Below are 26,538 nucleotides of genomic sequence, written 5' to 3'. Positions count from 1 at the left end.
CTCACTCTCAGGCTGTTCCTGCTTAGAAAGCGTAACACAGTTATGAGCTCTTGGTATCACTGTACTATTCTGTGCTTAAGTGCTTCCTGATCTTGCACCTAGTCACAAAACTTCATCAGAAGATGTGACATCTTCTTGGTGTTTATTTGATAGGCAGAAGCAGCTTTCATGAAGAAAACACAAAAGCTTGCATAAATACTGTGTGATGTAAAATACTGCAGAAAGTGGCATTGCCAATTTACTGCTACTTTCTCCTGGGACATCTGGTCCATGTTCCAGATAGTGTGAAGGCCACTGTACCAACAGCTCCCTTGAAAAGATAAGTAACTTGAGGCAGGGAGGAAGCCATCCCTCTGCACTTTGCTAATTGTTTTCTGCACAATTAACCAGAGCTCAGTCCTCTGAATTGCTCTTCACTTGGAGCATTGTGTGGAATGACTCACTGCGGCTGATGCCTCTCCAAGCAGTCCAGAAGGGACACATCTCCTACATTCTGACTCCTGTAGCTGATAAATGCTATTTCGATACTATCTGAAGAAGGAACCCAAAGCAAAGAGTGTCTTGAATTTGATCAGCCATTTCCTTGCTGTCCCTGAAGGTGTCTACTGATGGGGATTATTAAAGGTTAAGATCTTTATTGATATTTTGGTCCCTTCTATGAAGGAGAGGCAGATTTCAAGTCATAAAAGCCTTGCTTCTTGGAGATTAGCATCTGTTAAGGACTTCAGCTTTTCATGACAGTGGATTGATGTGAGCTATGGAGACAGCTTAGACGTTATGTGTTACAGTTTCTTTTAACCTGCCCTCCCTTGTCTCTTCTGTAAGAAACAATCATTGTGAAAGGATATAGCGCTGGGTGAGTTTTCGCACTTCACTGGTTGCATAGTTCTGGAATGTCACGAGGTTTTCACATTTGCACTGGTCTTTATCCTTTGAAGCTTTTGCTGAAAAACAGAAACAAGCATAGGCTAAAAGCTGAATAAATCAAATGGTATAGGGGAGGAAGTGACAAGGGCTTATAAATGCAGAGCAGGTTTAAGACAGCTTTCTGTTCTCAAAACAGGTCAACATCCAAAGGAATGCTCTGGGGCAGATTTTATAATACTGAGAAATAGCACACAACACTTAAGTCTTTATATTCAAAGAGCAATCCAGATTGTTCTAAACAAAGGAAACCTCATTACCTGTTGTTGTTGAGTCAGTGTGACTGTCTTCAAAAAGATACTTGTGGTGTATTGCAAGATTGGGACAGGCAATGACATCTGTGATGGCTATTGTGGTTGATTCAAGCCCTGCAGGAAACCCCCCCAAAAGTCTAAAAGTCAAACCCACTTAATTATACAGTATTTTTTTTCTACTCACATGCACTGAGTTCTCTATAATTAGTGTGTAATCTCACTGATGGCAGTGAGGATCATTCATGGAGAGGACTAGGGATACAAAGATGTGAAGGAGCCAAGCTGTGAGGCTGTATTTACTGTATACATGATTTAAGTCGTGGGTTGCAGAACTGAAAGGGAGTTGTGAGGGTTCCTGTGAGAAACAGAAGTGATTGAAAGCCAAACATGCTTTATCAAGCACAGTGTTGAAATACAAGTTTCCCCCATTGAAGCAATTCATTTGGATGGTTCATGAAGCATGCAGCTGTGCATTTGTTAACAGCACATCTCAAATGCTTTGTGCAAAGCAGATCTGAATTGCAGAAAGGAGGGTGGCTGGCAAGGGGTAGGAAGGGGAATGAGATGGATCATTCTCTCATAAGTGGATTGTTGGAGTTCTCTACAGAAGTCAGCATGAAGAGGTCACATAGCAATGATCTGGGGAGACAGCAGGACACTGAGTTAAAACAGCCAACCTGAAGTCTGAGGACCAGTCTTAGGAAGCTTCCCAGATGATGGATCCTGCTGGTGAGCTGACTCTTTCAAGGCTAGTGGAAAGAAATTGCCAAAGGAAAATAGATTACAAAAGGATCAATAAAAATGGTTCCTATTCCCTAGAAACTGAGCAGTTTCTTACCAGTAGTTCAGTGTTTGTCTTTCACCACACATGGAGAATGCCTCACACTTGTGCCATTTAGAATAGGTCCAGTGTTGATGGGAACTTTAGGGCCTGCCCTTCTACTCAGACTACTAGAGGAACTCTTCCAAAACTATATGTGCTTTACAAATAGATTAATAATAGTAAAGCAATTGAAATGAGCAACCTACCACCTGTCCTTTAGGGTAAATTCTTGCATAGAATCATAGAGTCATTACAGTTGGAAAAGACCTTTAGGATCAGGTCTAACTACTAACCTCACACTGCCAGGCCTATCACTAAACTATCCTATATCCCTCAGTACTTCCTCTATGTGTCTTTTGATATCTCCAGGGATGGTGACTCCACCACCTACCTCCCTGGGCAGCTCATTCCAATGCATAATCGTCTTAGTGAAAAGTTGTTCCTAATGTCCAATCTAAACCTCCCCTGGTGCGACTTGAGATATTTCCTCATGTCCTGTCATTCATTACTGGAGAGAAGAGGTTGAACACCCTTCAGGTAGTTATAGAGAGTGATTGTCCCATGGGATGAACTGAGTGGGAATAAAAACTGCTTGTGGGAGGAAGAAATTTCTTAATTTCTTTCAGTGTTTTCCTTTATAATGTGGACTGCTGATCAGGGAGCTGGGAATGTTTAGGTGAGAGGGGAGCGGTAGACTTTATTTATTTGATGCACTACAGTTACAAGCAAAACCAAAAGTTTCCATTTCATGAAGAACAGCCTTTAAAACTTAGGAACTTATTCTCCACATACCCATCCTTTTAATCAAGGGCACCTGGAGAGAAATGGAAACTTATTTCATGCAGAGGTGTCCACCTCGAGAGTCATTCTGTGCACTACCCCTTTGTTGCCACAAGAGGGAAATGCAGAGGCAGTTTCTGTTCCTTGGATGGGTTCTCTTCCAGAAAATGAATGCTTCACCTTCGATTAGCTGTGGAGCCCTTACTGGCCCAGATGAGCGGAAGAACATACATTTAACAACTGTACAACTTGATCAACTATGCTAGGGCAGTGGATGGAGCATCTCAGACTCCCTGCCTCCAAATATACCCAGAGTTCCTTCACTGTCAAGGTAAAAGATGATGGTGTAAACTCTGCAGTAGGAAGGTGAAAGATGCTTCTGGGCCCCACAGGTTTGTTACAGCTGTTGGAATCTCTGCTGGGCTAGAGAATTTTGACAGACACCAAATAATGGGCAACTGTACTAAGCTGGGAAGGAGATGAGAACCTCTGGGTAGGGGCTGGAATGATGGAGCATGAGGAACAGGGTATGAACAGAGATGAGTTCTTAAGAAGATCAGAGGTAAGTGGACAGAACTATAATATTTGTCTAAATCAAGTTTGTGTGGGAACCAGCTGGTGGAAGGAACAATGATTTTGGAGAAGAGTCCAGGGCAGATAGGTGTGGGATGTGATCACAAGGTAAGGAATGAAAGTGGGTGAGGAGTCCAGCTGAAGAATAACCAACTGAGAACAAGGATGGTGAGGTTTCCAGTATAGGAAGGAAGAAACAGGTATGATGAACCTGGAGTGTTTGACCCTGGGTAAAGACCTGCTCTAGGAGTCATTTAAGAGCTGTAGGCTAATGAGGCTGTCTAGGAAAAGCAGAGGAACTGACCTGGAAAGTCTGACCTTGGGATACTGGGCTGCAATAGTTGAGTAATTAGGATTCAGATGTAAGGGACGGGAGACTGGTAGATACACTGGTGGAGGTGTAGCAGGAGGTCTCTAGTTTGTAATGGGAATTGGGCATTTCGAAAACTCAGGCTTCAGAAAGTGTCTGGGGCCCAAAGACTTTGGGTCTTTGTCACCTCTGCAAAGCTGTGAATAATCAGTCAAGTAACGTCAGAGGCTGCTAACCCTGAGTCCCTGGGGGGAGTCAGTGCAGTGAATGGAACTGATAAAGTTTGGTGTTTGGTTTTAGTGTTCTCTTTTGTAACAAAATCTAAGTATTTGGCTAGGAAATTTGTGAGAAAGTGTCCTTAAGAAAGTGTGTCTTCAAAAGCAGTGGCTGACTGTTTGCAGCAGTGATAACGGCCCACAGTTTGGAAGGAGAACAGAATGTTAACCATCAGGCTGCTCAGCACTGCCATCTGATCACGGCTGGGGTCTTGTGACAGAAATAGTATGTGACCATGTAATTAAAGGCTCCCACAACGCACATGATCAGAACGGGTGAGGAGGCAATCATGGTGTGTGTGTATTATGTATGATATCGCTGTAGCCTCGTTAGTGCTTCCAGTCTGATAGATATGAACATTAACCAAGGCAATGACTGGGAACCTTCCAACTGAATTCCTCTTAATAAGAGGTAAAAGAAAAAGCCACTTTTTTTTTTTTTTTACTACTGGTCATCAAGAGTAATTAATAATAATCAGCAGCTATTCTACAAGGCTGATGCTTTCTAGCACAATAAAAGGAAAAAGCCTTACCCCTAAATAGATTTGGGTGGCTTCTGCTTTACTTAGAAACATGCAGCCCATCCACAGCTGGGAGTGGGTATGAGAGTGTTTGTCAGCAAAGTCCATGAGATTCAGAGGGTGTCTCGTTGCCTTTACAGGCTGGAGCCTCCAAAGACCTAAGCTAAGGACCAAGGCTGAGGTAAAAATGAAATTACAGCTGTTGCAAAGGAGGGGGAAAAAAAGAAATGGACTTTCAGCTTGTGTAACTGGCTTGGAGGAAGAATTTCTGGTGGAGTGAGTGGATGAACAATGGGTAGTCCTAGAGCATCCGGAAAAACAAGGCTGGGTCAGTCCTTGCTGCACAGGCATGTGGCATTATCTGTTGGCTGCTGAAAGAGAAGGGCAGAATCTGACAGGCACCAGCTCTTCCCAGTTACCAGAGGTGTAGTCTAGAAACTGCCACAAAGGGGCAGGATTTACTTATTTTTCACGTGGTAAGTAATGTGTTTAAAAAAGAAAAATGACGGTTGCTAACCACTGCCGTGGGTACCTGGAGGATGCATTTCCATCAGCTCTGGAGTTTGCTAATGAGTGAGAATTATTATACCACCTGCCAAGTAGCTTTGACTTTGGCCTCTCCCCAAGCTTTTAAGATGCCATGTTGTCATCATCTGCCTAACAAGAAGGTTAAATGGATGGATGTTAAAGAAGAAAATAGAACCTGTTTGCATTTAATCCCCAAAAAACCAACCAAGGAAAAGGTAATGAAAAATCACCTTGCACAATTCTAGTGCCATGACTAATACTACTTGCACTGACATTTCTGAACTTTGCTTCAGGTATCAATTTGAATGTACAAATAACACCGGGTCCTGGGAATATGTGAGTGGGAGACAGGCTGTTCTCTCTCTGGTTGAACAGCTTTCACCCTAGCTCACGTTCCCCTTCCCCTTGCAAAACTTCAGCTGGGAATGTTTATATAGAGGCTGGGTGTGCCAGAGTAAGGAAGGGTGCTTTCTGGAACAAGCCTTCCACGTTTGTAGAGCAAAACTTGGAGCTTGTGCGTAACTGAGATGTACTCTTTGTAGTTGTGAATGTATGCTCAATGAACTATTTTTAGTCTTCTCTAAATACACACAACAGCTCTTCATGATTTATTTTGCTGTACTTGAGGTTTTTGCCACTGATCTTAAAAGTAATTTTTTATTCTCATTAAGGCATTGCAAATCCCTGATTATTTTCCCACATTCCTAATGAAGTAGATCATGCTTCTTTGGTGGGGTGGGGTTCAGTGCATGGCTGACTTTAGCTGTAGAAAAAAGAAAGGGGAGGGAGCAATTCATTCCTCTGGGCACAGAAATGTGTGTTTCATGCAACCTTTATGAAAAGAAAGGAAATACAATTACTGCAGACTTTTACCTGGTGACAGATTAGAGTGTATATTCCTCACTATTAAAGGGCAGAAAAATTATCATGAGTGACTTATGCCTTGCAATGTCTGGCACCAATGACCTATAACCTATACTGTGACACTTGTCCTTTTTAGGCCTGCAAAAAATCTGTAAGCATTCATTCCTCTTCCATCTCAGTGCAAGTGGAATACTGTTACCTTCACAGATTTGGGCTCTTAGCTCTTCACTTATGTCCTCCATAGCTGTGAAATCTTCAGCATAGAAGAGATGTTTATATGGTGGCTCTGAAGCAATTTCCAGCAATTCTTCCTCAATTGCTTTTCCTATTCCAATGGCATAGATAATTATACCTAGACTCAAAAGAAATTGCACATAATTATTACATCAGCAGTTCTAAATCCTTGTTCCTCCATGAAAGGAAAATATGAGCATTAGTCATTTTAGAGAGAGGGAGAAAAGGAGAAGACACGAAATGTATATGTGGTGTAACTTCAAACTTGATTTGGAACAGGCTTAATGCCCTTTAGCTATTGAGAGATGTGGAGAAACTCATTGCTTTGTTTTAATTTAAAATATAGATTTTAAGTTAAAGAGATGACAGTTGCTGGGCTACTACTGGGAGTAAATGAACTCAGAAAGAGTACTGCAAAGCATCCAAAAGAATCACAAAGGCTGTCTCACAGTTGCACTGAAAGTTGCTGGACTGTGTGTGCCCCTGCATGTAAGGTGTGTGCAATAAAACTAATTACTAGGCTTCTGGGAAGACTGTTGTGGGGCAGAATCCTTAAAGATGGCAGTACTTTTTTTTTGTTTTTAAAAAGAATATTTAGTGTTTGTCAAAATCATCAGAGCATACTGAGACTAGATTCTTGTATTCTAAGGGACACTAATGGGCCAGTAGGCACTGCAAAGGCACCTAGGCCAATGAGAGTAAGAACAGGGGAAAAGTAATGATTTGTGGGGCTAAGAGAGAAAGCACCTTACAACCAGTTTCCCTGCAGAGGTGCTAGGGAGAAGGTAAATGAGGATTTGTAGTTTTATTCACTCTGAAAGCAGGAAAGGAGGAAGTGGTTCACCGCCTTCTCACTAGACAGATTTTGAAAAGCAATGAGTACAAACCTGGTGATCTTCAAGATCCCCTTTTCAGCAGGTTTTTTTTTTTTCATTTTTGTGAACAGATGACCTGATACCATGTATCTCTTTATATCAGTTCTGGCTTACTGTCCACAATTAATACGGATTTTGTGATTCATAATATTTCAAGCTCTTTTATAAGATTCAAGAGCAGAAGCTGCCTTCTCAGCTGGTTGGTTTCAGATAATACTTAGGATGAGGAGGTTTGATCTTTCTTTATTATCATGGAGTAATAACAGCTATGCTGAATTGCAACTTTAACCTTTTTGCTGAAGAATCCTGGGCCTGGTAACATCATAAAATATGCTTTTTCCAACTCTTTAACATTTAACGTAAGCATCATCTTAGTTTTCGTCATGAATCTGCCTGCATTGCACTTTAGCCAGGGAAGTGAAATGTTCACCAGAAGCTGATTCGGTTTAATGAATGGACCCGTCATGCTGAGGTCTGTTGCTTTTAAAGACTTGGAGATATCAGTGAGAAAGCATTCAAGGCCAATTTTATGTTCAGCATTACTACATTGCCTGTACTGCAATTACACAGGGGATGGACTTGGCTTGGAGTGTCACACACGAGTGTAAGCAGCCTGGAGTTCGGGTTTCATTTAGCAAGTAAGCAAGGCTGGCCTCTACTTCTTTCCCTTTTCAGTCCTGTAAATCCTTTGTGTAGTTTCCCAGAGCTCACTAGTTTGTGTATAAATTTTTGGGTTTGTTTTTAAAACCCTTTGTGTACATTTCATTGCAACTCTTGTTTGCACAAGCTCTTCTAAAGTCCTCAGACACTGTTGCCTTTTCTCCTTAGAGAGAGGTATCAGTCTGACCAATGCTATACTAATCATATATCAAGTTATGATTGATATAGCAAGTCAATAAAACAAGAACAGAATAGAAGAAGAGGAATTCTAAAGTCTTGCTGTTCTCTGTGTTGTTGGCCATCAGCCATGGTTCTTAAAGCAGTTTCTTACGAAATGTTTTGCAAAGAAAAAAGGGATCCTTTATTTTCTTGAAAAGTTTTGAAAATGTTCAGTTGACTCCGCTAAACAACTGAAAAGTTTCTGGTTTGTGGCACAGGTGTCTGCCCAGACACATTCTAAATTAAAAATCAGTTCTGTTCTATTTCACCCTGTCACCAGATAAGGCACATAGAAACAGACAGAGAGCACTGCAGCTATATCCTTTTGTTAACAAGGACAACCATCCCCCTTCTAGGACACTGTTTACACTACAAAGTTTGTTAATAATGCAGACTGTATGTAAATAAAAACATAACATGACTGATGATTACCACAGCATTTCTCAGGACTGATTTGTGTGTTTTGAAGACACAGGTTGGGGTTGGGTTTTTTTGTTGGTTTTCTTAGATTATTCTTTTTTTTTAAGAAGTTCCCAGTGTTCCTGAACCTTTGAATCGAATGTCTACCCTGAGTGGCTGCCTTCAGGACAGTGCATGGCACACCAAGTGCGCAGCCCCACTGCCCTGGATGGCACAGTGAGGCACTCATCACTTGGAATCACACACACATGCCTTCTGGCAAAGGCTCCTGGAACACCCCAGGTGCAGCGTTCTGCAATGGCGGCTGCTCTACTAGCCAGGCTGCTGTGGCAAACACCTTATTGATCAGCACATCCATACTATTACCACATCTTACTTGCACCAGTAGTTGCCTTTTAGAACACACCTGCACTCACCTGTTCGCTTTGCCCTGGCAGCCCACTCGGAGACCTCATCTTGTGCTCTCCCATCTGTAAACACAATGGAGATTCGAGGGACGTGTGCCGAAAGTGGTCTCGCTCCTTCTGTTTCTGTGAAGCTCCTCTCAAACATTTGCCTCAGAGCCAGTCCTGTCATGGAACCCCGCCCCATGTATTTCATTTGCGATACAGCTTTCTTCATGTCTTTGGCTGAGCTGAACTGCCTTAACGTAAACTCTGTGCGGACTTCAGTGGAATACTGAATCAAACCAACTCGAGCAGCTTTGGGTGAAATCTCAAGGGTATCCAAGACTCCTGAGACAAATTGCTTTACAATTTCAAAATTATCCTCTCCAAGACTTTTTGATCCATCAATCACAAACACCAGGTCCACCGGGCCTTCAGTGCATCCTGCAAGATAAGCAACAGAGCGCTCAGATCATGAAAAAACTCCACAAAGCTGAAAAGGGACCTAGATACCCAGGGACTGCATAAACTCAGACATCATCTAAAGAGTAGCTTGTTCCTGGCTCATCCAACTCACCCGGTGTGCCTAAAGATGTTGTATACAGTCTATATCAAAAGCTAAGAGTGTGCCTGTGATCAAGAGTTTAACAACATAATCATAGTGAATACTTACTGAGACATTCTGCTTTGCAGATTATTCTGGAGATCAATTGCCTCCAGCAGGCATGGACTAGTGCACTTTGTGCAAGGGGCTTGGCTGCAGAGATGCTCAGCTCCTACTTGGCCAGCATAGCTTCCAGGGAGAATTTGTTTTACTAAGGCATGTAAGATTTGCATCTTTGTCTGGACCAAACAAACTTTGACCTCCACCCACATCTGGTGTTTGTACAGTAAGGATACTGTAAGCACTATGCAAGAGAGAACTGTGCAGCAGAAATTACTTTGACTGCAGAAATTATTGAAGATGTCTGTTATCAGGCCACTGTAGGAATAAGGAAATTTCAGCTTTAAAGCTCAGATTTTTCTTCTTAGAAAACAGCTCTATTTTAAAACTACTGTCCAAAAATTCCTTTCTTCAGGCATCTGAGGAAAAGATGTGTCACTACTAAGGAGATAGATGGAAACACAATGAATGTGAGTATCAGAACCACCTCAATGTTATCTCGTAAGTCAAGGAGGTGCAGTAGCTCATGTTGAACGGTTTTAGTTAGGACTGAGACCAGCCATGAACGTGTTACCATTCTTTTGGTAGTAACAGCCTCCCCAACTAAGGAATCTATTTGTACAGAATAAATGTTTGCAACTGAGGTCTAGTAGAACAATTTCACCTCAAAGTATTATGGGGCAATGAGATAAATTCATGTCATACTCTAAGCACATCATGCTAGAAGATAAGCAGAGTACGTGATATTTTAAACCAGAGTATATAAAGATAAAAGCTCCACAGTATATGACCCTGATTAAAGTCCACATTCATTGAGAATAAAATTTGACTTTGTCTTTTTTTCCCAACGTTTGGAAAGAATTATTATTGTACTTGATGTTACACAGAAACTGTTTCAACTTGCTAATTTTTTGCTTATGAGAGCATCAGGTTCATTGTCCAAGGCATCTTCTATCACACGTATGTTTTGGGCTTTCAAATGTTAAATAACTTTTGAAGTGAGGTTGAGTAATTTTGGAAAGCAAAGAAACAAACACTTTGTAAATAAAATGTACTTACTTCTGCATGTTTTCTGATCCTCTTTTAGTACATATCCCTCCTGGCATTTGCAGATGTAGGAGTCATCACTGTTAACACAAATATGTTCACAGCCATGGGCAACCGATTTGCAGACATCTTTATCTGGGAAAAATTGAAATATTTATATGTCTTCTATTTAAATTCAATGACTCACAATGTGATTTTTGAAGAACAAAGGAGTGTAACATCTTTGTTTACGTAGCAATGCCAGACAAGAGTGACTTATGGCCATACTGAGTTACTTACTTCGACATGTTTTCCCATCTTGTCGCAGGACAAAACCCTCATGGCACTGACAGCTGTATGAACTGTTATTATTAATGCACACGTGTTCACAGCCATGGTCAATGGATTTACAGAGGTCTTTACCTGAGAATTGTTAAGAGGATTTCCTTATTAAACCATTACTCAAATGCAAAACTGGCATGTACAAGCTCTGAGTGAAATGAAGCCTGTTATTTCTTTTATGACTGAAAATACATATTCCCCATAAAATACTAAATAAATAAAATTCAGCTACTCACTCCTGCATGTTTTCCTGTCTCGCCTCAACAGAAATCCCTTGTGGCACTGGCATGTGTATGAATCACCAGTTGGAACACAGACATGTTCACAACCATGGTTGATTGATTTGCAGATATTTTTACCTTGAAATAATGCAAATGATATTTAGAACAGCTAGTTAAATAACTTTGACAAAATGTAAAAATTATGGCAATAATCTTCCATGAAGGAGCTCACTTCCATGAAGTTTCTATATTAAAGACACAAATAACACGCTACTGTTGCATAGTGTGTTTCATTAACAGATCAGGAAGTATAAAGCAAAGAAGATAAGACTTACTCCTACAAGTTTTTCCATCTTCCCTCAGTATGAACTCCTCGTGACACTTGCAGATATAGGAATCATCAGTATTAACACAAATGTGTTCGCAGCCATGGTCAACTGAGTTGCAAACATCTTTATCTGAGAACAGGGGATGGAGTTTGTGAGGTGATGTTGGTTAGGGAGAGAAAATATCTTTCATCAACCAGCTCAAACGGTTGGAAATCACATACATACACATGTGCACTCACAGCTACAACACTTAAAAGCCTCAAACAGAACCAGAGTTTTACAGTTCTGGCTACTCACATTTACATGTCTTTCCATCTTCCTTCAGTATGAATTTTTCATGGCACTTGCACATGTAGGAATCTTCAGTATTCACACAAACTTGCTCACAGCCATGGCTGACTGAATTGCAAACATCCTTGTCTGAAGACAGAACAGTTGGTAGTCAACATACATCAGCCTTGATTATATGTGTAATTCATCAGATGATGTTCTCGTGCTACTTACTTCTGCATGTTTTCCCATCTTCTCTCAGTAGGAACCCATCATGGCATTTGCAGATATATGAATCATCAGTATTAACACAAACATGTTCACAGCCATGGTTGACTGATTTGCAGAGATCTTTATCTGAAAACAGATGACAGATCTTGCTGGTTAATGCATTTCTACACAAGCATGAATTGCAGATAGAAAGTATGATGATAAATATCAGACTACTTACTTTTGCACGTTTTTCCATCTTCTCTTAGCAGGAATCCCTCCTGACACTTACAAACAAATGAATCACCAGCATTAACACAAGCATGTTCACAGCCATGGTTGACTGATTTGCAAATATCCTTGCCTGGGAATAGTTAGATAATATTTAATGTGGTTTGCTAGTTAAACTTTCTTTATAAATACAAAGACAGTGGGGATAATCCCATGAGCAAAGAAAGATGGAACCCTGCAAACTGAAAACAAATCTCTGGGAAGGTAAATGATAGGCAGCTTAGCTTGCACGGAGCATGATTTCTTTACCCTCTGAGGAGAAAGGATTGCATGTTTTGGATGGCCTCCCACTGACAATAACTCATTTTAGAATTAGTCTGACTAGACTAAGGAAGGAGGCTTTACATTAAGAGCAGTAAGACTGAAAGGAAGGAATAATTTAGTAAATAATTTAGCAGTAATTCACACCGGTAAACCCAAAATTAAGCAAAAGACCACAGGACATGAAGCAAAAGAATTGTTTAACATCTTCACATCAGCACCAAGAGCCTCAATAAACAAACCCCAGAAAAACAGGAACTACTCATTTAAGAGAATAAATAATACCTAACTGGCATTGTTGAACATTGATATGAGGACTTCTATCACTGCAATATTAAAACAAATTGGTAAAAACCTTCAGCGGAGTCATCTATCAGCATTCTCCATTTCTTTTTCACTGCATTGCTAATTGAGAACTACTTTTATATAGAAAGTAGAACAGTACTGACAGCCAAATTCATATTGGCTCTTCAGCAAAATACTTAGGTTTATTGCATAGGGAAAAAAACCCTTATATTTTTACCAGAAGTTCAATCTGAGCCAAATTAACTGGAGGTTTCATGCTACCAATACAAAAATTCCAAAAACTGCTACAGAAGAAAAACTTCTAACTCAACAAATATTACATTCAAGACATGGCAATCTAAATCTGCTCACATTATAGCAGATAAAGAGGACATTATCATGTATCTAAAAAGCATCTGCTTATACACAGCTGTGTGCAACTCAGACACATTTGTTAGTTATGAACAAAATCAAAACCAAACCATCAGCAGGCATGGCTACTACTTCAAAAGGACGAATTTTACATAGCTGAGTGTAAATATGAGCCAGAGTATTTTGGGATAGGGGGAAATAATAATAATAAAGTGAATGATTGCACAATTTAAGGTTATTTTTCTGGATACACCCCCCAAATATGCAGTCCCATAATCTAAAAAGAATGCCAGAATAGTTAAAAAAGCAACCTCATTTAGAATTTGAAAACAGCTGTAAGATTTGCATAGTGATTGAAAGAAGGGAACACTCACAGTATTTACTTAACATGAAGATACTAGAAATTTGAAAGCACTGAGATTGTAAGATAAAAGATAAGAGGGTGCATGGCCAAGAAAATAAAGGACAGTATGAGCAAATTCTTTAAAGGCTATTAGGATCAAAAAGCATTCTAACAATGTATTGGTAATTAATCAATAGAAATGGTACAATTGCAAAACTTAATGCAAAAATGTTAAAAATATTGAGGGTTTACAGATCTGAACTTATGAAAAAAGTTACTAATGATATGGTTGAAGAGTTTCATCAGCTGAGAAGGAGGTCACACAGCACCTACTGAACGTGCACATTTTAAAATCCATTTAAACACCAGATAAATTGCAGGAAAGAGTTGTAGAAGAGATGGCTGATAAACACCTTGGATGCTTAGTGTTATTTTTTCAATAACTCCTAAAACTCTAAGGAAGCCCCAAAACACTGAGCAGTTTCCATCCCCAGTGTATACACAGCCACTGAAAAAATACTATTATTCCAGTGCTTGCAAAGGATGAGTAGCTCATTGTAAGCCTGTCAGCTTGTTATTGACCTGCATTAAAATAATGGAATTGATTGTGTGGAACTTGATTTAGAGTAAAATTAAAGAAAGAGAATGAATATCAATCAACTTGGTGTTACTGAAAAATAGATCCTGGAAAACAAAATAAATGTATTTCTTAATTGATTATGAGGCTGGTTATAAAGTTCATGCTGTTTATACAATGGAGCACTCAGTAAAGCAGCAGCCTCAGTATTTATTCTGATTAAGAAAACAAACTACAGAATCAACATGATATGGCTTAACACTGGCTAGAGAGACCCTTCAGAATGAATTACAAATGGGGAAACAAGAAGTGGTTTGCTTTCCAAGAATTTGCCCTGCTCTTCTACCACTCAAGATTTTTATGAATAACTCCAAAGAAAATACAAAATCATCATTGACAAAGTTTGTAGGTTACTCCAGTTTTGAGAGAATGGCAAATAAAAATAGAACAGCTGGTGGTAGAAGGAGACAGGAATCTTTTTGAATGCTGAATAACAGTGAATCATATGTACTTGAAAATATGCAGAACTAAGCTTATACATTTATGTATAAATTCATTCATAAGAATGAAGGCTTTACATACACAGGATGTGGGACACCCATATGACTGAAAGTCTTAATCATCTTATGATTGTGGTACATGACTAACTGAACACAACCACTCGCAGAACATTTTGGTCACAGACTAGAGCTATCTTTGGTCATTCAAAAAAAGTTAAAAGATAAAAAAAGATAGGTAGATTCAAATAAGAATTAGGTGGGTTATAGGTCCTCTACCCCAGACCCTGCTGTGTCTCCTACTAGAAGTCTTTGTACTACTGTAGTGCCCTCATAAAGAGCAGAGGTTTTAGGGGAGCAACAATAGACTTACGAAAAGATTAGAGAACATAGAAAGAAACTGAAGGAGTTTCATCAGCTTATAATTTAAAAAATAACATGCTAAGAAGTTAAGGAACAGGTTAAGTGATGATTTGCATGAATAGACCTAGAACAACAAAGTGGCAAATAGAACTTCAACCTTTCGAAGTAAAATGCAGCAACATCCTATGCATAAGATAAAGACTCAACATAAACTAGAAATGAAGTTCACATTTTAAAAGCTACTTTCAAACATCAAGATTGGCTGATTTTCTGAAATGAATGCTTAGTTCAAAGAATAATTAATTCATAGAAGTCTTATGATCTATAGAGAACAATACTCTGTGAATCAGTAAATAATCTCCAAAAAAATAGGAAAAATACATTTCTTCTTTTATTCATAAGCTACTTACTTCGACATGTTTTCCCATCTTGCCTTAGTACGAATCCATCGTGGCATTGGCAAATGTATGAATCGTCATTATTAACACAAAGATGTTCACAGCCATGACTGAGTGATTTGCAGATGTCTTTATCTAGGAACAATTTAGATTTTATATACTACAGTTTGATGAATATGAACATTTCCAAAACTTTAAAGACTGAAAATAATAAGCTCCTAGTAAATAATTTATCCTCCTTTTTGTCAGGAAAAGTCCTCTATAAGAAGACCTATCTGTAGCATAATAGATTTCCTCAGCAAGCCTCTGAGTACAAAAAAAACCAGTAACATAAAGTAACTTACTTCTACATGTTTTCTTATCTTCCCTCAATACAAAACCCTCATAGCACTGGCACATGTATGAACTCTCAGTATTCACACAAACATGCTCACAGCCATGGTCAACAGAATTGCAAACATCTTTATCTGGAAAAAAAATAAGGTTGCTGGTATTTAAAACATGTTTACAAATGCAGAGATTATCAAGGAAATCTTCTATTAAACATAAGGATACTTACTTCTACATGTTTTTCCATCTTCCCTTAGTGCAAATCCCTCATGACACTGGCAGATGTATGACTCATCAGCATTAATGCAAACATGTTCACAGCCATGGTCAACTGAACTGCAAATGTCTTCATCTGAGAACATTTGATGATATTTAGTTAAAGCTCATCTACAGCAAACATATCATGCAGGGAAAAGTACAGCTTTTATTAGATCTACTGATAGCACTGAAAGAAGTGGGCTAAATTTTAGGGAACAAACACTTCTAACTCTTGGGAGATGAAAAATTCTAAGTCTTTTTTATCTCCAGTCGTATCAGTTTGGCTATTAAAAGACACTATTTCCGTCCACAGAAATACAAGTCTGTAGCAGGTACAATACTACTTCTATATTATAACACTAAACTATTGTTGTATTTGTTAGGACACTTCCACAAATCTACACACTGTAGATAAAAGTCTATGAGTAATTATCAATTTCTTACTTCTGCATGTTTTCCCATCTTCTCTCAGCAGAAAACCCTGATGACACTTGCAAACATATGAGTCATCTGCGTTAACACAAATATGCTCACAGCCATGGCTGACTGATCTGCAGACGTCCTGATCTGGGAAAGATTGAAATAAATACAGCTTTTGAAAACATGTTTAAAAAATGTAGGTATCCATGTAGATATCACAAAAGAAGTTGTTTTTTATTTTTCTAGTGAGAAGTGAAAAGCCCCTTTCTTGCCTTGCCTGATGCACATGCAAAAACATTCACTCACTTCTGCACGTCCTGCCGTCTTCTCTCAACACGAATCCATCGTGGCACTGGCAGCTGTAGGAATTGTCAGCACCAACACAAATATGCTCACAGCCATGGCTGACTGATTTGCAGATATTTTTGCCTGGGAATAATTTAACAGATTAAAAAATTGTGTTAGTTAAGGGCAAGTTGTTCAAAGCCTTACAGTTACCAGCTACTGAATGTTCTTGTCCTTGTTAGTATACTGGACTAAATCTTGCAGATCATTTTTTATTGCTCTTTTTTTGTTGTAGCAAAAAGGTGCATCTCTGTCTTGCTAATTTTACAACCCTTCTGTTAAGTAAAATGGCACTTGTCCAGTTCAAGGGTCTGTAGAATTTCACATGTCCCTAGCATGCACATTAGTGACCCACAGGGATTTCAGAAGGTACTCAAATCCCACATCCACATTCCATGTAAACTTTCTGGTGAGAAACAGATCTTTCTATCACCATCTTTTTATCTTCAGTAATGAACCTGCTCCAACCTGCAATAGTTATGCTGTCTTTTCTCTGTGCTTATTTCAGAAGGTGTTTGTCATTTTTCTGTAAATTAGGATTATGAAAGTTCAGTGTAAGGAGTATTTAAGAGCTGAGAGAAAGGCAAATGATACGTTCCTGATGTGAGATTCTGGAAAACTTTCAGCAAGCAGATTTTCAGTGGGGTTTTCTGAAACAGGATATAGATACAATTCATATTTCAAAATAAAATCCAATCCATTAACTAATGTTAGATGAACTAACATCTTGCTTTCTCATTCTTTGCCACATCCTTTATTTTCATGCAAGGATTTAGAACAGACTAGACTATTTCAGTCGGAAGGGATGTACAACAATCACCCAGCCTGACCATTTCAGGGCCAACCAAAAATTAAAGCATGTCGCTATAGGCATTGTACAAATGTCTCTTAAATAGGCTTGGGACATTGACTATCTCTCTAGGAAGCCAGTTCTAGCGTTGGATGACCCTCTCCATAAAGAAATGTCCAGTCTAAACCACCTCAGGCACAACTTTGAACCGTTCCCACAGGTCCTGTCATTGGTTACCAGTGAGAAGAGCTCAAGACCTCTCTCTCCACCTCCCCTCCTCAGAGATCTGTCCTTTTATCCAAAGCAAACAGGTCCAAAGTCCTCAGCCACTCCTCACAGGGAATTTCTTCCAGCCCTTCCACCAGCTCTGTTGCCCTCCTCTGGATGCATTCAAGAACCTTCACATCCTTCTTGAATGTGGGGCCCAGAACTGCACACAGTGCTCAAGGTGATGCTGCACTAATGCCGTATATAGCAGGATAATCCCCTCTTTGGACTGACTGGTTCTGCTGTGTTTGATGAACCCCAGGATGTGGGATGGCTGCCTGGGCACACTGCTGACTCACGTTGAGCCTGCTGTCAGCCAGCACCCTCAGATCCCTTTCTGCAGGGCTACTCCTCTCACAATTTATACTTGTGCCCAGCTTTGCTCCGTCCTAGGAGCAATCCAGCATTTTGACTTGTTAAATTTCATCCCATTAATCACAGCACAATGCTCCAATTTATCTAGATCCCTCTGGACCTCTGTATGGACAGAACATTGCACTAACATTTAGAGCATCAGTACTTTTTGAGACAAGGAGAATTTGTCTCTGTTTGCTAACAAAATCAAGTGTCGTGATACACAAGCTGAGAATAAGGAGTGTCTAATTTGTCATGGTAATACCTGGATATCTTTAATTTCTTTTTCTAGAAATGTTTTTTTTAACAGCAGATATTAAGGACATCTATGGATATTACTGAGATTACAGTTACAAGGTAATGAACGTCTGTTTTTCAGAGACTTATCTGTGATTCTTCTTTGATCACTTAGAGATACAAGCTATAAAAATAGAGAAAAATTTCCAATGAAACATCTTCCACTCATGGTAACTGCATAATGTAGTTGAATGTGTAATGCAATTATCATATCTCTTTTGTAATCATCCATATCCTGTGCTGTACAAAATGAACTTTCCATTAATAATATTGCAAGTTTCACTCTGTACAAGACATTAGAAACATTAAATGCTTTGCCTTAATTTGAGAATTACAGTTGTCACATCTGAGGATGTAAGCCAGAACAAAATACTTTCAGATCTACAACAGCCCAGTGTTAGGGCTACATTTGAAATGTCATAGACATTTAAAGTGTGATTCAGGTGCCTAAAGGTATGCACCCAGTACTACTTTAGATGCCTTAGCATAGCCAGGATATTGACATACTGCTGACAAATACGACAACAAACAGGAAACGATGAACTTTTGGAATCCTTGAGCATTTTAAAAGACACTGGCAGGAACGTTTAGTCAATGTGTTCCTACTTTTCAGATATCTTCTCTGTGTGTTATAAAAATCTGAGTTGCTGAACAGTAACTTACGTTTACACGTTTTCCCATCGTTGCGAAGTCTGTACCCTTCAAAACACTGACAAGTATAAGACCTGTCGCCATTTACACACAAATGTTCACAGCCATGATCACTCAGAGCACAATAGTCAACTCCTGTAAGAGCAATTGAAGTTATTAAAAACATTTAACAAACAATGAATTAATTATTGTTCATCCGTAGTATTTGCATGTCATATAAGTAAGAAAATACAAATACAGTGACGTGCTTAACAATAATTCAGTTCCTTATCTGATAATCATAAAATCATAGAATGATAGGGTTGGAAGGGAGCTTTAGAGATCATCTAGTCCAATATATACATAGCTTCAGTGAAATGTAAGAGGGCCTTGGGGTAAACTTCCCATTGACCACTTTAAGCTGAGCTGAGAAATCGTACCTTCCTACATTAACATCACTCAATAGAGTCCTGTTGAGCATCTCAGTACTGCTCAAGTGAGGGAACGCTGGCACAGGCTGCCCAGGGAGGGTGTGGAGTCTCCTTCTCTGGAGGTTTTCAAACCTACCTGGACATGTTCCTGTGTGACCTGGTTGAGGTGAGCCTGCTTTAGCAAGAGGGTTGGACTAGATGATCTCCAAAGGTCCCTTCCAAAGGTCCCTCTACCATTCTATGATATTTACAAATTAAAAAAAAAAAAAAACCCTAATCCAAAACAAACACTTTAGCAATGATTTTATATAAGACAGTGGCAAAGACGTAAGAGCTACCTTGTGAACATCCTGCTTGAAATACTGTCTCTAAATGGCCTGATGCAAATGTGGCATCCCCAGAAATGACTTGAGCACCTAACCCAGCTGCCATGGCAGCATGCAGAAAACCTCACAGGGACCTCAGCAGCCTTTGGCTTAGACTGTTCAAGCGTTTGCAAAAATTGCAAATGACAAGGATATTTTTAATTTCGAATTTCCTAAGTGTCTCTTCTCTGTAATACAAAGACATAGGACCCCCGGGATTCTAAAGGCAGCACTCACTGCTGTCTTGGCTAAACACAGTGTCACTCATTTTTCTGTTATTAGTGGTCATAGAATAAAACTGTTTACCATTCAGGTGTTCCCACAGATGTCTTAGGATATTTTTGCCTGTGTATGTGACATCAGAACTGTAATTCCCAGACATTTTCTTGTTAGGAGCGGTGTGTGTTAAATGCTAATCCCTTCTTTTCAACTGCTCCTTCAGAAAATCCCCAAATGCCAAAACTGTTTTCATGATAGCCTAAAAATGTCCACAAGGTTTCAAAAACTCACCTGGGACAAATCTATTTCCTAAATATATATGAAGAGGTGGGTATGCTGTCAAGAAGAGGAGCTATTATCTTTGCACAGAGAAATTCCAGAAGGCACAGCACTGTTTCAATGCTGCTGCAAGTACAGGCTGGAGGAAAACAACTCCAGTGAAAAAAAACCCCCTATTTTTACTAAAAAGGGAAAGGGAGTTTCCATTTGCAGGTTGATAAAACTCCACAGTTTGTCTGTTTCTAAATTTCCAGTGGTTCTTTTAGATAAGTGGCTAAATAAATTGTTTCTAGTAAGCCCTATCACTGTGATATAGAATCATAGAATGATAGGGTTGGAAGGGACCTCCAGAGATCATCTAGTCCAACCCCCCTGCAGAAGCAGGTCAACTTAGATCAGGTCGCTTTTGCATTACTGTCTGTCCCTTTCTAGACAGCTGCAGTGGCTGACAGAAACAAAGTCTGTCAAGATATTGAATGGGACTGAAACGCTTCGTATAGGGACAAAGACAAGGTTAAAGATGAAGACAAATTGTCTTTGCTGATTTGCCTTATTTGTGCTTACATAAGCCTTGTGACTGAGCACTTGTAGTCTGACTTCTGTTAAAACTGTGTTGCTTGAGTGCAAAAGGAGCAAACTCCTGAACTGCTGCAACACTCAACAAGCTTGAAAAATAATGTACCTCCAAAATATGTAGAAAAAGTGGCCAAAATCTTTTCATCAAAGAGATCTAGGAAAAGTCAACAGGTAAAATGCATCAACATTCCTGCTTTTCCTGGCCCTTTTTTATATGTTATTTTTCCAGTGAGAGAGGCAATTTGGCTACTTGCAAAACTGCAATGATTCTCAATGATCATTAGATTTATAAAGTGGAGAGAGTTCTCGGGACAATAGATCCTACAAAACTTTTCTGGATATGTTAGGATTTACAGTTATCTTGACAAGTATCCTTTCCTAAGTCCTTTTTTTTTCCCTGTTTCTGCTTTCAAACCATTACTAAAGTATTCTTGAAATGCAGACTGTAAGAATAAATGGAAGCTGTGTCCTCTTCCATGTATGAAAACAGAAAACTTTCCCAGGTGAGCTGAGACCAAGCAGGTTCGCACAAAGACTTACGTGAGCAGGTTTTTAGGTCCTCGTTGATGACAAATCCTTCAGAGCACTGACAGATATAGGAGTCATCAGTATTTAGGCACAGTTGCTCACAGCCATGATTGCTTTCAGCACAATGGTCCACTCCTATTGATTTGGGCAATAATTGAAGAAATCACATTGGAGCTTTAGACAGATACATCATGACACGTTAGTACATGATGCCTTTGCAGAGCAAGGGACAAAGATCAGCATAACTTTTTATTTATACAGTACCCCCACCTATTTGAGTAACTTGAGTTAATTAGCAACATCTAAGTGAAATTAATACAACAACCCTACCTGGCAGATAACAAACTTGAAGTGTAGGTGTCCCTTGCCAAAAATCACAAAGGGAAACTAAGGCAAAATGAAGGGAGAACCTTGAAGTCCTGTCGCTCTTACCTGAAGAATCATGCTCTCTTTAAAAAGCAAGACTCTCTCTTTTGTTCACCATAAAGTTTTCTCAGAAAGTATGAATATTAGTAACTCTTGAAACAGAAATTATAGCTTTCAGATGATTTCATAAACTGTAAATTCCTTTTCAACAGGATGAGAAATCACCAATTAAAAACTTCAACCTGCCAACAGATTCAAGGAGTTAGAGCCTAGTGTGGGACACATCATGTCAGACAGATCATGAGTGGGAAAGTGTCATAATATGTTCCTTTTATTGATTTTTCTATTCCTAGTAAGATAAAAGGGAATATTTTTTTAGTCCTGTATGCAATTGGCTATGTGAAAAATGGAGGAAGAGAGAAGTGTGAATTAGGTTTAAAAGTTATATTCTCTCATAGAAAGCACAGCAAAGCAGTGGGACGAGATACGTGCACTTGCAGATGTACTATGTAATCTGCTGACTCTGCAAGTATAGAAAGAGCACATTTTAGGAAAAAAATTTATACTGAACTTCCTCTTAATATTTTACTGCCAACTTGGTAACAGCTATTTTTAGTTATATAGGCCCAAGTCACTTTAACCTAACTTGATCAAAAGTAGTGGAGTACCCTCAGTCACGAACACAGTCTCACATGTCTGTGTCTGGAAATCATTTACAGATGTGAACTGGCAAGTCTGCAGCTTTGTTTACATTAAAAAAACATTCTGTACTTCACGTAAAATTATTTAGTTCTAAATATTGCTGTTTATTACTTTATTTAACTAAGCAACGAGTTTGCAGTAATTGGTCCAGATTTACCATTATACACAGACAGAGATAACATTGGCTTGAAAGCTGAGGTGTCAGTTTTTACCAACTAAAAGCAAGTTCCAGCTGGAACATTCTTTTTCCAAGAGTTTACATCATCAGGAAGAGGCTTGTGTAACTTCTCAGAGCACAGAAGAAATGTGGAAAAAAAGAGAAGGAAATAAAACCCCCACAGTACTCTCTGTGAAAAACTGCATCTGCTGGGCACTGTATTTTACAATGCAAACACTGACACCACTGTGAATTTTAACATTTAAATACTTTGGCTTCTCATGCAGAATCTTTTAACACACTGTATCAAAGAATGGAGTAATACAAAGCTGCTAATTACCAGGCTTTAGAAATTAGTATTACTATAAATCTTGTCAGCATGTGTGCTTCACCATATTTGGAAACAAAAAAGTAAGAAGCAGAAGGCTCAGTATTGGAGTACATTGAGTATCTTGGGATATATTAATTTTTAGATATCCAACCAGTGATAGCCTAAAGCCATAACAGTTTGAAAGTTCTGAGCTCTGGCAACACATCCAGGTTTCCTTAAATACAGCTTTATCACAAACAGCTTATTTAAAAATAATTGCTCCTAGGACTATCAACTTCTAAAAAAAAATCAGTGACTGGCTGCTGCTTTGGTTCAAAAGTATATCAGGGAAAAATGCTGCCAATATTTAAGATTATGTGCAAAAGAGTTCTCTGCAATAAAAGTATCTTCTAAGAATTGGGTGATGTCAAGTGTGCAATGCCACTGGGTTTTTCTGGTCTAACACTGATCCTTCATTTAGTAACATTTCTTTTAGAAGAGGACACGTTAGCACATACATCAGTGAAAGTGTAAACCTATAGAAGAGGGTATATCTACATATCTCTACACATCAGCACACATCAGTATCAGATGGGTTGCAGTTTATATAGCCCATAGCAACAACACAGAAGTTCAACAGTGAGCACTGCCTTTGTGTTAGACACCTCAGCTGAACACATTAGTTATTTGGATTGGAGAAGCTGATGCTTTAGTTCTGTATTGGATTAGGGATCTCATTATAACGTTACTTCTCTAGGCCTGGCTTGTGGTGGACTTTACACTAACGTTGGTTTGTATAGCTCAGAAAGATCTCAAAAGGGACCCAGGAGTGTGTTCTCATTGTGTTCACACCTCACCTCACTGCAGTATCAAGGCACTGCAGTTCATAAGACACACTCTTTTCTGCACATATTGCAGAATATGTCCAGGATGACATTTTCACACAAATAACTCTTACATGTTAACACATTCATTTTCACAGTCGTGCTGACCTAAAGCACAGAAATGTACTTATGTAGAGAGAAAAATAGTGAAGAATTCAAACCAGCCATGAGGGTTTCTGAAGTAAAATGGCTTGGGAAAACTCACTTTTCTTAAGTGATACTGAATTTTGTGCTTCATACTTCTGTTAAAGCTGACAGTGAGCTGAGGATCTGAGAGTGGATACTTTACAATGCAAGACTTCACTTTGACTCCCATAGACCTGCTCCTGTAGTCACCAGAAGTTAAGCATCATGGTGAAGGAGGAATGCCCGGTGCTAGTCACCAGTGATGTGTTCTCCCTGATTTATAAAGAGGATATATGCAAATGTTCTGCTTTACTTTACAAGCTTATTTAATATAAACCTTGTTACAGAAAGATTTGGAATAGGAGAATAATCCTGGAAACATCAGCAGGTTTACAGTCAAATCCAAAGTGCCCTAAGGTTAAGGAAAAATATCCTCTATGGGAACTACAATTTGCAATTACATTCTTGGCAATAAATATTCTGGACAATGCTGTTCTTTTCCTCCTATTCTCACCAAGGCACATCCAATCTGTAAAAACCTGAATGTATTAAAATACCATATAGATAATAAACCCCAGAGTAGTGTGGATTGCCGTAAAAATGGCACTGTGTAGACAAAGATGCTTCATGAGAACTTATCTTTAAGACTGAAAGAAAATACATTTCCAACCTAGATAAATTTTGTGAGTGTCTAGAAACACTATTATGTTGCTCTAGGCAAGCCTCTTATTAATAAAATATCAGCAGTACAATTCTCCTTCCCAAGAACTGAGTCATCAGAAAATCAGGCTAGTTTATTTTGCTGAATATACTCTCCTTTAACAACATTACTATGAAAACCTGATGTGACTCCAGGTCTCCACTCAAGAAGAGCTGTAATATAAAAGTCTTTTTAAAGTAAATAACATGTGTGATTGGTTCAGAACCCTGTAGGCACAGACGTAGCTTGGACCAGCCAGCTTGAATAAAGATGGTAGGGATAAGTTAATGCAGCTGGCATGCTACTTCAGAAACAGGTGCTGCAAGTTAACCAATTGGGCCCTGGGTGATCTCATGGGCAGAAGCAGCATATAAGGAGGTAGCTAGCAAAGGAAGGGTGGCTTTGAGTCAACTCTAATGGTTGTACTGTGTTGCCCCTGTACGTCTCTGCATGTGCATTACTTAGACCCTCTACGTCTTTGAGTGAATATTGCTTGCTCAACAACAACAGAACCCTGACATTGCTGAGGTAGTTTTCACCATTTTTTAAGGAAACTATGGGGTTTTGTGTGTGACTTCAAGTTGATTTTAATAGCCACATTACCTATTCAATACTTTCCAAGTTAATGATACACATTTGTCCTTGGCTAAACCAACAGGGCAAAGCAAGATGAATTTTTAAACATTTTTAAAAGCTGTTTGTGTCACTACAAGAGAAGGTCAGAAAGTTTCAAACAAGTAATGAACACTGTTTTTGGGCCACTCTGTTTCCTATATTACTCCTCAAGCTCCCGTAAATGTCTACAGAAAACATCTAATATGCATTCTACGCTATAAAACAGCAAATAGTATATTTTTCCAGCATGACCGTCTCAGTTAAAATTCAAGTTTATAAATAAACATTCGTTTCAATTTTAAGTACAGAGAAAACTTTCATCTTTTCAGAAGGAAAACCATTCACAGCAGGTATAAGAAATAAAAGCAGATGAACTTTTATCATGTCCAAAGGATTACTCACTTTTACATGTTTTCTTATCTGGATTAAGTCTAAACCCTTCTTGGCATCGACAAAAATAGGAATAATCTGTATTAACACATTCCTGTTCACAGCCATGGTCCTGAAGAGCACAATAATCTGGTCCTAGATGGGAAAAAATTTCACCAGTAAGGAATGCAATTCCTCCAAAATAAGCTAGGTAGAAACCAATTACTTTGTTTTCTTTTCTTCAGCCTTCTCTTTCTTCCCAGGCATCATTCTGACTTTTTAACATATTGTTTCCAATTATTAAAAGAAAATGGTCTTTTTTCCATATATCTGCTATTCTTAGAGACATCAGATATGTACACTTCAATGAATTCTTCAAGAACACATGTAATATATGCAGTACTTACAATCTTAAATATTTTTTTAAACACATTTTGCTACATATTTCTTCCATTTAAAATGCTCATGAGAGGGAAGATGAGCAAAGTCTAGAAACAGCTACTGCTTGTGTATGAAGTACCTTAAAAAGGAAAGTAATTGTGCAGTAAACACTGGGATATTTACTACATAGTGTTTACCACTATTAATCAAGTCCAAGAGCCTGATATTCACTTAGATGTCTTCACTTAGTGCCTGGCTTTCACTTAGTTTTATATCAATGAGGTTAATTAATTTATACTAGTGAAAGGATGGTCTTAACCTGTCAGTATTGCTAAAAATAGATGTCACAAATCAAGTGACTCACATTCTTAAAGACATCCATGTGCTTTTGAACATCTCATTACACAACCTGAAAAGTGACATTCAGAGCTTGACTATTATTCCTACAGTTAACTGGCTTCCTTTTCTCTTTGTACGTGTGGAGAGCTAATGCAATTGAGCTTTCATATATGATGAAAGCCCTTAGCAACAATAAACCACATATATTTTCAGGATGAATAAAGTGAAATGTGATATTCTAAGAGAACCTGAGAGGAGTATGTTATTTATGAACTCATTTCATATATTTCTAGAATATTTTCCTTACTAAAGCTTTTTTATGGCAGCATAGGCACATACATACATAACATAGTGATAGCTGTTTACTAAACAAATAATTAGAAAATACATTTATTTCAAGAGTGC

At 38.8% G+C, this 26,538-nt stretch overlaps 1 protein-coding gene across 2 annotated transcripts in view; it reads right to left on the bottom strand.

Annotated features, from left to right (window-relative positions):
- MATN2 (matrilin 2) overlaps positions 1 to 26,538 on the bottom strand; it is a 67,853-nt gene that overhangs the window by 2,471 nt on the left and 38,844 nt on the right. Inside the window, exons 7-26 of one of the 2 annotated variants that reach the window (XM_061994684.1) lie at positions 25,447 to 25,569; positions 21,197 to 21,319; positions 18,820 to 18,942; positions 16,410 to 16,532; positions 16,128 to 16,250; positions 15,655 to 15,777; positions 15,440 to 15,562; positions 15,108 to 15,230; positions 11,950 to 12,072; positions 11,733 to 11,855; positions 11,526 to 11,648; positions 11,235 to 11,357; positions 10,915 to 11,037; positions 10,637 to 10,759; positions 10,370 to 10,492; positions 8,677 to 9,090; positions 6,052 to 6,204; positions 1,856 to 1,927; positions 1,185 to 1,292; positions 849 to 944 (exon numbers count right to left, since the gene is read on the bottom strand). In XM_061994684.1, coding sequence (XP_061850668.1) covers positions 849 to 944; positions 1,185 to 1,292; positions 1,856 to 1,927; positions 6,052 to 6,204; positions 8,677 to 9,090; positions 10,370 to 10,492; positions 10,637 to 10,759; positions 10,915 to 11,037; positions 11,235 to 11,357; positions 11,526 to 11,648; positions 11,733 to 11,855; positions 11,950 to 12,072; positions 15,108 to 15,230; positions 15,440 to 15,562; positions 15,655 to 15,777; positions 16,128 to 16,250; positions 16,410 to 16,532; positions 18,820 to 18,942; positions 21,197 to 21,319; positions 25,447 to 25,569 — 2,688 coding nt within the window. The remainder of the gene's footprint in view (positions 1 to 848; positions 945 to 1,184; positions 1,293 to 1,855; positions 1,928 to 6,051; positions 6,205 to 8,676; positions 9,091 to 10,369; positions 10,493 to 10,636; positions 10,760 to 10,914; positions 11,038 to 11,234; positions 11,358 to 11,525; positions 11,649 to 11,732; positions 11,856 to 11,949; positions 12,073 to 15,107; positions 15,231 to 15,439; positions 15,563 to 15,654; positions 15,778 to 16,127; positions 16,251 to 16,409; positions 16,533 to 18,819; positions 18,943 to 21,196; positions 21,320 to 25,446; positions 25,570 to 26,538) is intronic. The other variant, XM_061994686.1, reaches the window with a different exon arrangement.

This window comes from Colius striatus, chromosome 4 (assembly GCF_028858725.1).
Source record: "Colius striatus isolate bColStr4 chromosome 4, bColStr4.1.hap1, whole genome shotgun sequence".
NCBI lineage: Eukaryota > Metazoa > Chordata > Aves > Coliiformes > Coliidae > Colius > Colius striatus.
Note: the sequence above shows the minus strand (reverse complement) of the source record. Positions and strands in the feature narration are given on the sequence as shown.